At 43.2% G+C, this 17,726-nt stretch overlaps 1 protein-coding gene across 12 annotated transcripts in view; it reads left to right on the top strand.

The window, feature by feature from the left end:
- The first annotated feature begins 4,840 nt into the window (after positions 1-4,840).
- The window catches only part of MID2 (midline 2), a 78,639-nt gene continuing 65,753 nt past the window's right edge, over positions 4,841-17,726 (top strand). For 2 of the 12 annotated variants that reach the window (XM_070603799.1, XM_070603803.1), the window contains exon 1: positions 4,841-5,379. Coding sequence is in view for 4 of the 12 variants with exons in the window: in XM_070603812.1 (XP_070459913.1) it covers positions 6,001-6,004 (4 nt within the window). In the remaining 8 variants the exon portion in view is untranslated. Of the gene's footprint in view, positions 5,380-5,416; positions 5,526-5,761; positions 6,090-17,726 lie in introns of those variants that run through there. The other 10 variants (XM_070603800.1, XM_070603805.1, XM_070603802.1 and 7 more) reach the window with 8 other exon arrangements.

Raw genomic sequence — 17,726 nt, forward strand, 5'->3', positions numbered from 1 at the left:
GTAATTTTAGCTAGTGACAAGTGCCCTGAAGGAGATGAATAGGGTGTTATATTAGAGAATAATGTGAAGGGGTTCCTTTAGCTAGGATAGTTAGGGAAGGCTTCTCCGAGTGATGCATAATCTGAGAGAAGGAACTAGACAGCCATGTGAAGAGTGGAAGGAAGAGCACTCCTGCAGAGGGAAGAGAACATGCAAAGTTTCTGGGGTGGCCAAGAACTTGTAGTTCAGGAGATGTCAGAACGCCCGTGTGTTTGGACTGTCATGAGCAAGGAACAAGTGAGAAAGTGTAGCAAGTGTGGAACAGGATGAGGTTGGAGAGGTAGGCAGGAACCAGCTAATGCTAAGTCTTACAGAACACGTTAAGTAATTTGAATTTTACTCTCATAGCAGTCAGAGGAGGGAGGAAAATGATCAGATTTCCATTTTGAAAAGATCACTTTGGCTGCAGTACTGATTGCAAGGGGGCAAAAGTGGAAGTGAGGAGACCAAACTAAGACTTGACGGTGAATAGAACGTAGGACGTTGGGGAGAAGGAAGTGTCAAGGATGACATCTCAGTGTCTGGTTTAAGCAGTTTGGGTGGTGCTATTTACTGAGATGGGGAGGCGTAGAAACCAAGAGTTTTCTTTTGGTCACATTATGTTAGCGCTGTCTGGGAGGCAGCCAGGTGGAGATGTGAAATAGGTAGATTCGCAAGTCTGGGCTCAGGAGAGAGGTCTGAGCTGGAGAGATAAAACAGAGGTTGTACTTAAAAGCATGGGATTAGAGGCGGTCACCTAGGGAGTGAGTGTGGATGGAGAAGAAAGCCAAGGACCCAGCCTGGACACTTCTACTTGGGAGGCAGAAGAGCAGGAGGAGCAAACAACAGAGCCTGAGCAGCAGGCAGTGAGATGGGAGAAACCAGGAGGATATGGCATCACGGAAGCCAGACTCTCAGTGACCTAGTGCGCTGGGTAGGAAGACATGGCCAGCAGGAAGATTTAGGATTGGGCCTGAAGATTAATGAAAACTCCAGGAAAATATTTTCCAATGTAATGTAGATATCAAAAATACATGTTTATTGTAACAAAGACAAGTCAAAGAAATTACGAAATTAATACAACAATACCAAAATATAGATCAAAGGAGAACGAAAAGTACCAGGAGCATGCTGTTTCTCCATACTGGGAACATATTTATTTTGAACCACTCTCTTAAGCAGCCGCCATGGCCTGTTCACAACTAGTTTTAGAACAATGTCCTATTGATGAGCCCGTGCCAAAAGGACTTTTCTTCTCGCCATCCTGTTAAGAGCCCCCCTGGTTAGAAAAGTCTTTGGTCAACCTCTGGATTTCAGACAACTAGTTTCTTCTTTTGAGAGCAGTATGAAGGTTTCCTTCTGCAGAAGCAACAATTCTGCACTGCAACAGAATCCCCCTTCTGTGATTTTTTTTCTTCTGAAACAGACTGGGCTCTGTGCTTCTCTCTGTAGAAAGTATCTGGAGCCGTTCCCCCAACTCCCCCCATTCTTAGCTGGGAAAAAGAGCCCATGAGCTGTCCCTTTCATACTCTAGGACTGTGGTGCGGTGAGCCTGCCTCAGACTAATTCAATTAAACACCTCAAGTTGAATCTGTCAAACATCTTTTTTTTTTCCCATGGGCCTGATTTATTTTAATAGGATCAACACATGTTATATACAAAGGTAACCATTAAATAATTATAAACAAATAATTTCATCACATACTCCCAGCCTATTTTGCATCTCCTGCCAGATATAAAACATTTACAGTGATAATTTGCGTAAAACCACTGAAAGTGGGGATATTTTCAAAGCAGCTGCTTATGTAATGTGATTAGCAAAATCTCCCCACCCCGCCATCCCCACCCACACACACTATTAGTCATTCTTTTGAGTTAATACATTGAAGGCCTCTGTTAAAATTAAAATATTATCTACTAATAGAGAGACAAATGAAGCTATTAACATTTAGCTCAAATTAGCCGATTGAAATCCTTAGTCAGTAAGGTCCTTTGTGAAAAGGACTCAGAAGTGGTTAAGTTCTGAGGAGGGAAAGGAAAGGTCCAGAATGTGGGCTGCTGCCTGGGGAGCAAAGATGGGGTCTGAGTACTTTGTAGAGTGCTCTGGTAAACAGGGACAAGCTTGAAAGCACTGGAAGCTCAGGTGGAGGGGAGACTGCTAAAAAGTGAAGGAAAGGATGGTTTCTAAAGGATGATAAAAGCCACTAACAGCAACTCTCCTCTAAGTGCCAGTTCTGCTAAGAGCTAGCTAGTTTGGTTTAGGTGTGTCCGAGATAAAAGTGGTCACTTCACATTTTAGAAAATTCTCCAGCTCCCTGTGGGGATCATAGTAAGTGAGGTTAAAGAATTCTCATGGATCAACTGACTTCTGACTTGATTCTGGGTTTTTTTTGAGACATACTTAAAAAAAATTTTTTAACTACAGAAGAAATTCTCATTGTAGAATATTCAAACAGTTATAAAATATATAGAATCAAACCTGAAAGATCTCCTCAATACTCACTGAAATTCTAGGCTCACACTATTTACAGTGTGCTCCCAAGTTCTTTTCTACGCATTTCCCTGCATATACATTTATCTGTTTTCTTACACAAATACAATAATCTCTTTCTGTTCTGCACACTTTGTTTTTATTTTAATTTTTTATTGTGGTAAAATATACATAACTAAAATTTACGATTGGAACTATTTTTGAGTGTAGAATTCAGTGGCATTCAGTACATTCACAATGCTCTGTAACCCTCACCACTATCTGTTTCCAGAACTTTTCCATCCTTCCAAATAGAAACTTTATAACCATTAAACAATAACTCCCCATTCTCCTCTCACTTCAGTCCATGGTAACCTCTATTCTATTTTCTGTCTCTATGTTCCTCCTTCTTTTAAAGTTGTTTTTGAAAAGGTAATAGAGGGACATTATAAAAAATTCAAACAATACAGAAGGTCATGTACAACGTTGAATACTTCTATGCCTGACCCCCAGGCAACAGTATAATCAGTTTCTCAGGTATCTTTACTCAAGAGTCTATGCATATACGAGCACATGTGGATATATACCCCTCCTCTTTTTTCTACACAAAATAATAGCAAACCATACACAGCTTTCTTTTTTCATTTAACGATATCTGATATACATATATCTCAGATATATATATATGTGTGTGTGTGTGTGTGTGTGTGTTTGTCTCTCTGTATAAATTTTATTTATCCACTCCTCTGTTACTCTAGGATCAGTTTACTTCTGACTCATTAACTTTCTAAAAAATTACGTTTTTATTGTGGCAAAAAACACATAACATAAAATTCACCCTCCCAACAATTTCTAAGTGTACAGTACAATATTGTCAACCACATACACATTGTTGTGCAACAGATTCCCCACAACTGCCCCAGCCCAGTCCTGTATGTCTGAAACTCTACACCCACAGAACAACTGCCCCCTCTCCCCTCCCCCAGCCCCTGGCAAACACTATTCTACTTTATGTTTCTATGAGTTTGGCTACTTTAGACACCTCAGGTAAGTGGAATCATGCAGTATTTGTCCTTCTGTAACTGGCTTATTTCACTTAGCATATTATCCTCAAGGTTCATCCATGTTGTAGCGTATGGCAGGATTTCCTTCTTTTTTAAGGCTAAATGTATGTACCACATTCTATTGTATGCATACGTCACATTTTCTTTATCCATTCATCCATCGTTTGCCATTTAGGTTGCTTCTACCTTTTGGCTATTGCGAATAATGCTGCAATGAACCTGGGGGTGCGAATAACTCTTTGGGATTCTGCTTTCAATTCTTTTGGATATATTTCTAGAAGTGGGATTGCTGAATCAAATGGTAGTTCTATTTTTAATTTTTTGAGGAACCTCCGTACTGTTTTCCACAGCAGTTGCACCATTTTACATGCCCATCAACAGTGTACAAGGGTTCCAATTTTTCTACATCCTTGCCAACACTTATTAATTTCTGTTTTTTTTTAAAATAATGGTCATCCTAACGGATGTGAGGAAATATCACATTGTGGTTTTGATTTGTATTTCCCTGATGATTAGTGGTGTTGAGCATCTTTTCATATGCTTATTGGCCATTCGTCTATCTTCTTTAGAAGAAAAGTCTATCCAAGTTCTTTGCCCATTTTTTTAACTGGGTTACTGTTTTGTTATTGGGTTGTAAGAGTTCTTTATATATTCTGGATATTAGCTCCTTATCAGATACATGGTTTGCAAATATTTTCTCTCTATTCTTGCCTTTTCACTGTTGACTCTATTGCTGTGCAGAAGGTTTTAGTTTGATGTAGTCCCACTTATCTGTTTTTGCTTTCGTAGCCTGTGTTTTCGGTGTGACTCATTAACTTTTACTTCTCTTAGGGCCAGACTTTCATCAGGACAGCCTGGTTGGGATTTTTGCCTTCATTTCCACCTCAGGGCTCTCCAGCACATTGTTTAAAAGGGGTGTTGGCTAATTACTATTGGCTCTCTGATGGGATACACCCAGAGCTACCTTAATTATTCTGGACTCGTTCCCACACACAGTAATGGGAGGCCTATGTGACGAGGGGTGTGCTTCCTCTCATTTTCTCACTTTTTTCCCCTTCAGCTCCCCTTTTACCCCATGGTAGGTACAGAATCTCCTCTGGGGCTTCCTCCTCCTTCCCTTTCGGGTCCCCCACGTGAGTGGGGCAGTGGTCTCTGAGCCAATGACATGTCAGCCACAGGCTGACTCCAGACCAATGAGCAGTTCTCCGTTCCAGATGAACCAATTAGCTTATTAGGGACGTTGAATACCTGGAGAGCTGGCATCTGTCCCATTGTCCTCTTAGTAACCACTCTCTTGTCTTGCCTATCAAGGATTTGAATGTGCACTTTGCATACTCTGTAGAGGTTTTGTTTATTTGTTTTGTTTTTTAAAATTTTGGTGGCTGTAATCCATCCCCACACCTTCTGCACAAGGCCAGTAGAACACAGCCATTCTCCCTTTGTAAAGAGAAAGAGGGGTTGGGTTTCCTTCAATTGTCTGCCCTTTTCTGTCTCCTCCACTATTTTTGTTTTACTCTGTAGTTAACTTTGCATAGAGCAGCTTCATCAGAGGACCTGCGCGGTCGACCTAGGCACTCTCTTCTCACTGCCAGTTGCAAAGGCCTTTTCCTTGTTCTAACTTGGGGGTTTGTGGGACCAGGGAGTTGGCAGGTGGGAGAAGAGTTTGGTCATAGTCTTCTTTCTGCATTTCGCACACAGTCTGCGCGCTCTCTCTCTCTGTCTCTCTCTCTCTCACACACACACACACACACGCCCTCTCGGGCCCCTCTCGGTGTGTCTTCCTTCAAGATGACAGGGCGCTGGAGAAAAGGCTGCTGGAATCAGCTGGTAGGTACAGTAGTAACCCGAACCCCACCCACCCGCTGCCTTTGCTTGCTCAGGTTTCTCCGGTCACTCCTGCCAGGGGAGAAAACATGTAGACGCGCCTCCAAAGGAGGGGCTGGGGGAGCCGGGAGCGGCGGGGGCGGCGGAAGGTGAGCCCGGGAAGGTGGCCGAGCGCCCCTGCTGCCGGGCCCTTCCCGGTGCTCCCTGGGGCGTCAGCCGCAGCCCTGCTTGCCCCCACCCCATTCCACTCCCCTTTTCGTAGAGATTGCCTTTTTTTTTTCCTCTGCGGCGGCGGAAATGACAGTGTGGTGCTGCCGTGGTGTCATGGTGCTGCCCCTGCACTGAGGGGCGAAAACTCTTAAGTTTGGCTGGGAGAGCCAGCCGCGGTGTCGTGGCGGCCGCCGTGCTGTCCCTGGCGGGGCGCGCGGGCGGGCGGATCCCGGCTGCTGCGCGGCGGCGGCGGCGGCGGCGAAGGCGGGCGGCGGCCTAGAGCGGCGGCGGCCAAGGCGGCGGCGGCGGCGGCCCAGGAGCTCGCGCCGGAGCCCAAGCCAGCGAGCGCCGGAGGCAGGCGGGCTCCCGGCGCCCTCGGGCGCACCGAGGAGATGGCTGGCACCCGGGAACACTATGGGTAAAACGCGCCCCCTCGCCGCGGCCCCGGGGGCCGAGCGCCACCGCCCGCACACGGCTCGGCCCCTGCTCCGGCCGCCTCTCAGGTGCCGCCGGGGCCCGGCGCGGGCCGAGGGCTCCGGGGCTCGGCGGGCAGGGGGACGGGGCCCGCGAGGCTCGAGGTGGCGGCGGCGGCGGCGGCGGCGGCGGCGGCGGCGGCGGCGGGGCTCCGGCCGGGCCCCGACTCCCGTGGCGCCCTTGGGGCCGGGCTCCCGTCGCTGCCCTCCTGGGACGGAGTTCGCGCTCCGGGGTGCGGGGCGGGGGCGGCCGAGGCCTCCCGCGGAGCCGGCCCGGCGGGCGCGGGCGGTCCCGCGGCTCCCCTGGTGCCGGGGCGCGAGTCTGGGAAAGGACCCCGCCGCCTTCCCACGCTCCCGCGGCCGGGAGCCTCCTTGGCCCGGGCGGCGCCCCTCGGCAGGCCGTCCGCCCGGCGGTGGCGGTGGCTGCGGCAGCAGCCGGAGATGCTGTGGCCACCCTGCCGGCGGGGAGGCCGGGCGAAACTTAATCCCTTTTCTGCCGGGGGAGCGATCCGCGAATCTCTGTCTGGGTGGCTCCTTATTTCTGGCCTAGCTGTGAAACCAGCGCAGTGGGGCAGCGGGAAAACTTACATTTGTCCACAGGACAGACTGCGACCGAGCCGAGGAGAGGTGGGGTTTTTCCATTCCTGGCTCCTAAGAATTAAGTAAATAACGGCAGAGTAGATTTACAGAAACATTTTTGGTGACGATAAGGTTTAGGTTACTTAACACTTCGTGTGCAGCACGTTATTTCTTGGAGGCGCTTTTTAGAGCAGGAAATTGGGATCCTGGGGTCGTTGGGTTCTTCACTTTCTCTCTTCCACACTCCCCTACCCGTCTTCACGCTCACTCCCCTTCTTCCTACATGGTCACACACCTACCTGCCCACCCAGAAGCCCCCCATCTTCCAGACTGCCCCCATCAACCTGTGAACTCCCAGCCACGCAGCCTCTTGCTTCTCATCCAATTTGCCTTTGTGAGGATTTCGGAGTGTGGGGTGGGGGGATAGTGATGGTGTGTGTCTTTGAGGAGGAGCCCTTATAAAGGAATATATTAGAGACTGTGTAAATAGACAAGTACTGTGTGTGGGGTGATTCCTCTCATTCTCAAGCTGGGCCATAAAGGCTGCCTTTAACCCCATTCTGTTCCCTCCCAGTACTCTAATCAGTTCTCGGGCAGTGTTCCAATAGAAGGGAAACACTCAATCAGGAGATTCCCTCCCCTACTTCTTGTTCTGCCCCAGCTGGTTACCCCTAACCCTCACATCCCCCCTTTCATCCCTCTGCACTCATCACTGCCCTGCGGGGAGGGGGCAGTCTTTGCTCTTTTTATATATTCCTGCCCAATCAATTGACTTAATACAGATATATAATGTGAATTAGATTTTTCCTCATTGTTCCTCACAACTTGATTTATGTGATTAAAATACAGGTCTAGGAGCCAAGAAGATCAGAGTTCGTCCCAAATGTGATGTTGCATTGGCTTTATGGCCTTAGGACATTCCTATGACCTTTCTTTCATAGTTGATGTGCTTGAGTAAAAGGCATAATATTGTGTACTGGCTATTGTGAGTCTTGGCTTGGTCCTTTGAAGATGAAAGGGTACTATAAACCCTCAGCATTATACTTTTGAAAGAAAGTACTTCATTTACCTTTTATTGGGATAATAGATTGAGTGTAAGTAGGAACCCTAGTTTACTGGAAACCCTGACTTGCCATTATTAGCCCTCCTGGGAGCCAAATCTATCATTGTACTTAGGTCCTAAGTCTGTTTTACTTTCCCCTAAAGCACGTAGAACTGAATGAAAACATACATAAAACTAGGCATACAGAATAATGGTGATTATTTTAAGTTGAGGCTTGAATCATATCTAATGTGCTCCAACCTAATAATCTGAGTCAGACTCATTTGAAAACATAACCTCACCCAATTTTAGCCTATACGGGGGCAGTTCGTTAATTTCTACTGAAAAGTGGCATAAGTAATTTTAGGCATGGCTGTATAAGCATGATTAGCATCTAGCAGCAGTGAGTCAACAATATTTCTTAAGCGCCTACAATGTGCAGAGTCCTCTGCTGACTGGGCTGAGGCCTCAGTTTTGGTCCAGTATTTTGGCCTCCTGATTGTTTGAGGCCTATCTCCTTCCTTGCCGCTCCAGGATTAGAACGGGGAGGGGCTGTGTGGGGCTGGGGTAGAGGCTAGGGACATGAAGGGGCAATTGTTTCCCTCCCTTTCATGACTACTAGACTTCTCATCTAGCATGTTGTACCTTGCAAAGCCACCCCCCGGGAAGTACTGCCGAAAATCAGTGAGTTGGTTGCTTCATGAACATATCATCTGAACAGTGCAAATTGATTTAGATGAAATTGGTTTAGTTAATCCCTCCTCTAAGTGCAGGGCAACTTGCTCCAACTTGCAGCTCCTAGAGCAGTGCCAGTGGAGTCTCATAATTGCATCCAAAAATTGCTCTGGGTAGTGAGCCTGTCCGTTCCCTCATCTCTCCTCCCATAAAATCTGCTGACACCATGACAGTTGAGAAGGAAACTGCAAAAGGACCATGTCTTTACCACTCAGTAAACCTCATTGGCTTGGTGAAGAGGAGAGAATGTCCTCTTTTCACTCTATCCCTTAGCGCTCAGATCCTCTCTTTCCTAAGGGACACAGAGCCCTAAAAGGGAATTGAAGACAGGGCTGAGGCACGGAATGTGTCTTTAATGGCTCTTCTCGGAGGTACCTGCTTGGCTTCATGTTTGTCTGTCGTTCAGTCCTTATGGATCTTGGTAACTCCCTCGCTGTTAAGCCATGGGATTCAGCTGCTAGTGGAGGCCAGGGGGTGCTCCATTTCCATTTAGCATTAAGCTTTTGTCCTCTCTTCTGTGCAAAAAGGAAAACGAGGCACTGTATTTGCGAAGCACCTCCTTAATTAAGCTGGGTGTCTTGACTTAGAGCATTGCGTCATCAAAATATGAAGTGTAACATGTTGATACTGGATATATGACAGTTCAGGAGAGTTCACAATTGTTCACTTTTTTGACGAATGAAATTTTGGTAGCAAGGTGGTGTTGCACTAATGTCTGTATTTCAGTTCTCTCAAAATCATTGTGTTGGTCACTGAGCACTGTAGAGAAGAGACTAGAAAAGTGTCTCTCAACCAGTGTGTTGGGTGTTAACACTTGAGAAGACCAGATGAGTGGTGCTGAGACAAGAAATTCCAACTCCACTTATCCCTCTGTGCAGACTGCTAGTCCACTTCTTACTTCCCCTCTCTTCCAAGGATCAGTATATGTTTCTCTCCCCATTTTCATGAACTGAAACTCTGCTAAGAGTCTTCCATGGGTACTGGAGGTCTTCCCATTGTTTCTTTTTTTCCATCTTGCCTGTTTCCATCACCATAGGCAGGCACAATCTTTTCAGTAGTTAATCTCCCAGCTCCTACATTTCCCTTAGAAATCCTATAAGCTGCTAAGACTACTAGATGGCGAAAGTCTGGGTGGTGGAGGGATTTTGAGTAATGTGCCAACATCCCACCACTCCCTTCTCCTTGTGGGGTTCACCTGAATGCACACTAGGGTGTTGGTTCAGCCTAAGTGGGTTAGGAAAGTATCCTTAGTCAGACTTGTCCTACTTGGGTTCTTATCTCCCTGCAGAGCTCTGACTGCCTGACCTTGGCTTTGTCTCAGCCTTTTTCCTGCAGGTCAGACTCCTCTGGTTGATGAACAGTGTCCCCAGTCTCTGAATCTTCCTCTTATAGAGACCAAATGATCCGATAACAAACTCATTATATAATCTAAAAACCTCCTGCAACAGAAAATCCCAGTATTTTCAGTTTGCCCAGTTAGGAGCATAATGTATGGGCATGGTAGACAATGCTAATGCGGGACGGTGACGTGTCTGAATGTATAAAGCCCAGAGATAGAAAAATGGTTTATGGTCCAGAATCCTCGACTGCTTTGTCTATAGCCTTTTGTTCAGTGTTGCTAGGATCATTGTGGTTCCCAGGGGAGTAGAAGCTTGATTTCAAATAGGCTTCTGTTCTCTGTCCCTTGTTTCTGACCTGAACTTGGGGTCCTCTCAGCCTGACATTCAACAGCATGCCCTACATACATATATTGCCAATTTTATTCTGTAGAAGTAGAGATGACTGCCCATCCAGGTGTGTCACTGAACATTTAAAAATTTACAAATATTTCATTGGGTAACAGAGGTTGGGAAAAGCAGTCCTAGAATAGATGGAAATCTGTACTGGTAGCAGTAGGTAAATGAAGTTTGTTCTCCAGTTGTTGCCCAGCCTTGCAGCTGCCATTGTAATCTGCATTAAGATAAAGGGGTTATGAATTGTAGTTAGGATTACTGTCAGTTATCATGGGTTACCTTGGCAAACCCAGTTCTTGGTTACTTAGATTAATCTTTTGCATTTGTAGCAGCTTTAGGACTTTCAGTTCTGCTATTGTGATATTCATTTTAATGTTTATAATGACTGTCTTTTATAAAATAGCCAAGGGTTGGATTTAGGAGCTAATTATTGTACAGAAAATATCATTAAATCCACATAGTATAAAATATTAAGTAGGCTTTAATAACCTATTGGACAGGAACTGACTCTGGCACTCTCTGTCAGTCAGTAATCAACCTCCAGTCCTGAGCTCTCTCTGTGCATGATAAAAGCTTAAGAGAAAAGAAGAGAGACAGTTTTTCCCTTGGGGGAAGTCCAGTCCAACAGAGGAGACATGAGCATAAGAAATACCACAATCAAGGGCCAGCCCTGTGGCCGAGTGGTTAAGTTCGCGCCCTCCACTTCGGCAGCCCAGGGTTTTCCCGGTTCGGATCCTGGGCGCGGACATGGCACCACTTATCAGGCCACGCTGAGGTGGCGTCCCACATGGCACAACTAGAGGCACTCACAACTGAAATATACAATTACGTACTGGGCCTGGGAGGGCTTTGGAGAGAAGAAGAAAAAGAAGAAGAAAAGGAAGATTGGCAACAATTGCTAGCTCAGGTGCCAATCTTTACAAAAAAAAAAAAAAAGAAAGAAATACCACAATCAGACCCATGGTCCTCCAGAGAACGTGTGAGGGAGTGTGGTTGTCCTCCATTATGTCAACTATGTGTTTGGGATGAATTTCCAAACATTGCAAACATTTCCTTAATAACTTGCTGCGTATCTGTCATCTGTGAATGTATTATGAGACTATCTGTATTCTCATCTATATAAAGCAAGTTAATAATTTTATTTTATCCTTATTTGGTCCTCACAAGAACCTGTGAGATGGGTCGGGCACGTATTTTTCATTTGACAGATGAGAAGGCTGTGGCCCGAGTAGGTTAAATGTCTTACGTAGGATCACTCAGGTAATTCAGTTTGGAAGTAGGACTACAACCAGGCTCTATTATGAGGATCAAATGAGATAATGGCTCTGGAACCATTGGAAAAGTATAAAATGGCACACAAATGTAAGATGACTGTTATTATTAATTATGCTTACTGACCAGCTAGCCTCTTTTTTCTGAGTTTCTGTTTTCAGTCTTTATCCTTTTAGGGTGAAAATCCTGTACATTGGTTGCCTTTTATGTTCCCAAATGATCTTTTTTCAGCTTCAAGGGGGTCCTTTCCTACTAATAGTATTCTAGGATTTGTTGTCTTCCTTTTCAGTTCCAAAAGGTGTTCTCATTATTTATACTCCCATGGGACTCCTGTTCCCTTTAGTTGTCCTCTAGAACACCCATTATATCTTCCTTGAGGTACAACAGGCAAAACCAGCCACTGTCCTTCAGCACCTTAGCTTAGCCAAGGGAAAGTAATGCATTTTGTTTATTTCCATTTCCTTTCATGGTGATGCCCATCGCTTGTCAGCCTTTCTAGTCACTCTAATAAATAAGATTTGTGTTTTGAGGAGGTAATTTTCAGTAATCCAAGGTGTCTTTCCTATGTGGTAACAGATAGCAAGAGCTCTGTAATAATAGGATGTCAGAGCTGGGAAGCATCTTAAAGAGATCATCTGGTGATTCTAGTTCAACTTGAATGACATTTTACAGTTAAGGACTCATTCTCTCATCTCCCGAGGCAGGGAGATAGTTTCTAGTGTTTTAAGGAAGAGCTCACAGGACATTAATGTTAATATCCTGAAGAATGTTTATTTTATATTAATCTGTTTTTTAAACAAAACCTGCAACTCAGCTCAGTCCTCATTCTACAGCCCAGAGGTCAGGCTTCGTTTCATACTCATGATTTTTCTGTGAAGGAGAGACCGTGGCACCTCAGGAGGTAGTGAGAGCTGAGAACCATGCTCTGCAGACCTGGAAGATGAAAATTAGATGGAATATAAACTGTTGAAATAAGTGGGCATTTAATTATGTTCAAATAACATTAGAAATAATAGAATTCTGCTAAGTGCAGATCACGGCTTCTCTCTCTGATCAGAGTTAACTGAATGCTGGATTTGGAGGGTGATGCTGAGATCAGTCTTTCATTTTGTAAGTGTACAATGTATTATTTTTATCTTAATCACCCGCATTGAAACTCCTCTTTTGTATTTCTACTTACTCACAGAGCCTTATGAGACCTTATAGTTTATTCTCATCGACTTCTTTTCTCAGGCGTCTCAGCCAGAAGCAGGGATGCAGGATGAAGATAAGCTATACAGCAACAGTTTTGTAATAGAGCAAGAGCAAATACATAAACATACATATTTGACTACATGGTGGTAACTAAATGGAAGGGAGCAAGTCAGTGTATATGGATGTGGGCATTTGTTTCTTAATATGGCCATTGGTCTGTCCTCCCAGACATTTCATCAATGCATTTTTAAGACAAACCATGGTGTTTTCGGGCAAAAGCTTCATGATTACATGTCATTGAGTTGCACTCTATCAGGTTCACATTCTTTCTTTATCCTTAGCACACTCTCTAATTCTGCATAGACTAGTGATTCACAAACTTTCTGAAGTTGCAACACTCTGCCATTCTTGTTTTTCTTTTGTCACACAACTTCCCCCTGTACTTCCTAAACGTATTTTGTGATAGAGGAGTCAAATATTTTTTAAGACTATTATATTTTTTAAATGAATAAAAATTAGGAGCTGAGAATTTTCTGACACCCATTGCTCATTAGAGATCTCCCAGAGTATTGCAAAACCTAGATAGAGAATCACTGACTTAGAAAAACAATTGAAAGGAGTAAGCGATACAATCGAGTTTAGAAATACTCCATAGGTACAGTTGGCAGTATAGTATAGTGATTAACTGTTCACACTTTGGAGTCAGACCTGGGTTTTTTTTTAATTGAGATATAGTTCACATATCGTAAAATTCACCATTTTAAAGTGTACAATTCAGTGGTTTTTAGTATATTCACAAAGTTGTGCAACCATCGCCACTGTCTAATTCCTGAACATTTTCGTCATCCCCAAAAGAAACCCCATTCCCATTAGCAGTCACTCCTCATCCCTCCCTTCCCCCAGCCCTTGGCAGCCACCCATCTACTTTCTATTCTTATGGATTTCGTATAAAGAGAATCATATAATTTTTAGCGTTTTGTGACTGGCTTCTTTCACTTATAATGTTTTCAGAGCTCATTCATGTTGTAGGATGTATCAGTACTTCATTCCTTTTTCTCAATGAATAGCATTCCATTGTATGGATATACCACATTTGTTTATCCCTTCATCAGTTGATGGACGTTTGGGTTGTTTCCACCATTTGGCTATTATGAATAATGCTGCTGTGAACATTTGTGAACAAGTTTTTGAGTGAGCACATCTTCAGTTCTTCTTGATCACATGATAACTCTACATTGAACCATTTAGGGAACTGCCAGACTATTTCCTAAAGCAGCTGCATCATTTTACATTCCCACCAGCAAAGTATGAGGGTTCCAATTTCTCCACATCTTGGCTGGAATTTGCTATTTTTTAAAAATTATAGTCATCCTAGTGGATGTGAAGTAGTATTGTAGCCATCCTGGTGAGTATGAAGTCGTATCTCAATGAGGTTTTGATTTGCATTTCCCTAATGGCTAATGATGTTAAGTATTATCTTTTTATATGCTTAGTAATCACTTATTTGTATATCTTCTCTGCAGAAATGTCTACTCAAATCTTTTGCCCTTTTTTTTTTTGGTGATAAATATTGGCCCTGAGCTAACATCTGTTGCTAGTCTTCCTCTATTTTGTATGTGGGACACTGCCACAGCATTGCTTGATGAGCGGTGCATAGGTCCATGCCTGGGATCCATACCCGTTAACCCCGCCACGCTGCCAAAGCAGAGCATGCGAACCTAACCACTGTGCAACCAGGCCAGCCCCTCTTTTTCCCGCTTTTAATTGTTTTTTTTCTGTCTTTTTATTGTTGAGTTGTAAGAGTTTTGTATATTTCTAGATGCGAGACCCATATCACATAAATGCCTTGCAAATATTTTATTCCATTCTGTGAGCTGTCTTTTCACTTTCTTGATGGTATCATTTGCAGCACAGAAGTTTTAAATATTGATGAAGCCCAATTTATCTATTTTTTTTATTTGCTTGTGCGTTTGGTGTCATCTAAGAAACCATTGCCTAACCTAAGTTTCCAAACATACACCTGTGTTTCCTTCTAAGACTTTATAGTTTCCACATTTACATTTAGGTTATTGGTCCATTTTGAGTTAATTTTTATATATGGTATGGGGTAGGGCTCTAACTTCATCCTTTTGCATAGGGATATCCAGTTGTCCTAGCACCATTTGTTGAGAAGATTATTCTTTCCACATTGAATAGTCTTGGAATCCTTGCCAAAAGTCAATTAGCCATAAATATATGAGTATATGAGTTTATTTCTGGACTCCTGGTTTTATTCTGGGTTTGAATCTTACCTTTGCTGCTTGCAAACATATGTGACCCTGGACAAGTTACCTTTTATTGGGGGGGGGTAATAATCGTACCTACCATTTAGAAGGTTGTTGTGAAAATTAAATGAGACAATGCATGTAAAGGGTATTATTTAGTGCCTGGCATATAGCAAATTCACATTAAAATTTTAAGGAGAAAGGTCCTTAGATAATCAGGGAGGTAGGGAAAATGGGAGATAATTGAAAGGATTCTGAAATATAAGGTGTGATTGGAACAAGGTGGCCTCATAAATGAGACATGAGATGAACAGATGTTTGAAGAAGTTGAAAAAATATTCAGTTTCCTAAAATTGGCTAAAGCAGTTACTACATGATGATAAAATAGTACAGAATAGAAACAGTATAAAAAAGTTACCTACCATAGGGGCTGGCCCCGTGGCCGAGTGGTTGGGTTCGCGCACTCCGCTGCAGGTGGCCCAGTGTTTCATTGGTTCGAATCCTGGGCGCGGACATGGCACTGCTCATCAAACCACGCTGAGGCAGCGTCCCACATGCCACAACTAGAAGGACCCACAACGAAGAATATAATACAGCTATGTACCTGGGGGGCTTTGAGGGGAAAAAGGAAAAAAAATAAAATCTTTAAAAAAAAAAGTTACCTACCATAAGCAACAGACTGTAGCCATCTTATATTAGCCTTTATAGAGCTGAAATCAGTTAAGATAGGCTATTTTAGAGCATTAGAGTTTGACTTTTTTTCCATCTTAGACTCTTTTGAGAATGTTTTGAAAGCTATGGACAGTCCTCTCTCCATGAAAATGCATATATGACATATACACAACGTTCTTGAAACAGTTCAAGGAAGTTCAGAAATTCCTGGTTAAAAGTCCTATTTTGACCCTCTCCAAGGCAACGCTGACCAATAGCATGCTTTCCCAAGTTTAATTTCGTAGTAAGGTTCAAGTGTCACACTTAGTAGGGAACAATTTTTAGCATTCCAGGGAAATTTGGAGAGCTTTTCCTCTGTACAGAAGGGTTTATACGGCACCCTGCTAAGACTTAGAAGGGTTGTGGTACTCTGTTTTTTTAGAGGTTTCAACACATAGACGTCTTTCAGCAATGCTCCTGACCAACTGTCATTTTGGCGGGAGGCCTCACTCTGTTCTCCCAGGTAGCTTCTAACACAGACATTGAGGAATGCAGACATGCATTTCTGGACGAGATAGCAGTAGAAATGCAGTGTGAGGTGGAGATGGGCCTAGAAGAAAAAGATATGATTCTGGAAGGGACTCAGAATGAGAGGCAGATTCAGAGAAAACTCAGAGGGACACGGAGACCAAAATAGAAGCGGAAACATGCTGTTTAGAAACCCTCTTGTAAATAGTCAAGATAAACTTCAGTGAAGGAGGTGAGATGATTGAAATAAAGGTGTAGGGGAAAGAGCACAGGCATTGGCATTAGACTGACCCAGTGCTCTGGGTGTGTACATTCCAGGTTGATTTACTTAACAGTGCTGAACCCCAATTTCCTAACTATAATATGGGTATAGTAGTAGTACCTTCCTTATAGGCTTCCTGATAGAATTTAATGAAATAATGTGTGTAAATTGCTTAACATAGTACTCAGAATACAGGAGGTGCTCAGTAAATCCTAGGTCCCTTCTTCTAACTTCTAGTTTAAGGGGTCCTTCATTTAACAGTTAGTGAATACCTAGTATGTGTGAGGCACTGCACTGTGAATAAAAATATGAAATAGCTGATGCCCTTCAAGGAGCAGGGAGAGATAGCTGGAGACACAGATGTGTAAATGAAATAAAACAGAATGTTCTAGAAGCCACGACTGAGGTGATAAACATGTAAATGAAAGAACTCCTAGGTTTCTAGACTTGGATGATGTTATCCACCAGATAGGGAAAATTGGAAGAGGAGCAAATGTTTTGTTTTTTGGGAGGAGGGGAGAATAACAAGTTCATTTATGGACATGTTGAATTTGAGCGTCTGAGGGATAGCAGGTGAAGCTATGAAAGGTAATATTCCTGCCTTGAGTGGAAGTTGGCATCTGTCATCTCGAAAGTCTCTTCCAATTCTAAGATTCTATGATATATGTGCATTTTAATTGTTTCACTTTTTCATCTCTATAGGTGAATGCTGATAGATGTTATAAGCTACAAAATACTAGCCAACAATTTTCAAGCACTTGTAAATTGTAAAATAAGAATACCACAAGTCTCATCTTTAAAAAAGTGGTTATACAAACATCTGAACTTATCAAACGAACCGAGAGTGACTGTTTTACAAAAAGATTTTTCACTTTTACGGCTCAGTTTCCTATAGTTTCCATTAAATAGCTGGTTAGTTCAATGCACTTAAAAGGTTTGATTTAAAAACACCTTTTTGGGATACATCTATTGTACTTATGCACAAGGTATAATTGTACTCAATAGGTTAAGTATCCTGTGAGAGGGCTATGCAGATATCACTGATAGATGACAAAATCTGAGCAAATATCAATGGCAGAAGCAAATTTTCAAGCCCTGATGAGGTTCTCCAATGATAGTGAGATGATGAACAAAAGCTACTCAAAAGCAAAAGATGCCTTTCTGTTTCATGTGAATAAGATTAACATTTACAGTCAATAAGATAAATTTTCTATTTTTCCTTAGTTAAGCCTAGCTTAGAATATTTATGGGTGTTGATTTTAATTAATGGAAGACCCATGGCAATAAGTATCTCTATGTTCAGCTCAGAAATGTCTGTGAAAGAAGAGATAGATTGACCAAGAGATTAGTTTCTTATTCATTAGGTGACTTATTTTACTCTGATGCACGTACTAAAATAAAGGTTAA

Source organism: Equus przewalskii, chromosome X (genome assembly GCF_037783145.1).
Source record: "Equus przewalskii isolate Varuska chromosome X, EquPr2, whole genome shotgun sequence".
In the NCBI taxonomy this organism is placed as follows: Eukaryota; Metazoa; Chordata; class Mammalia; order Perissodactyla; family Equidae; genus Equus; species Equus przewalskii.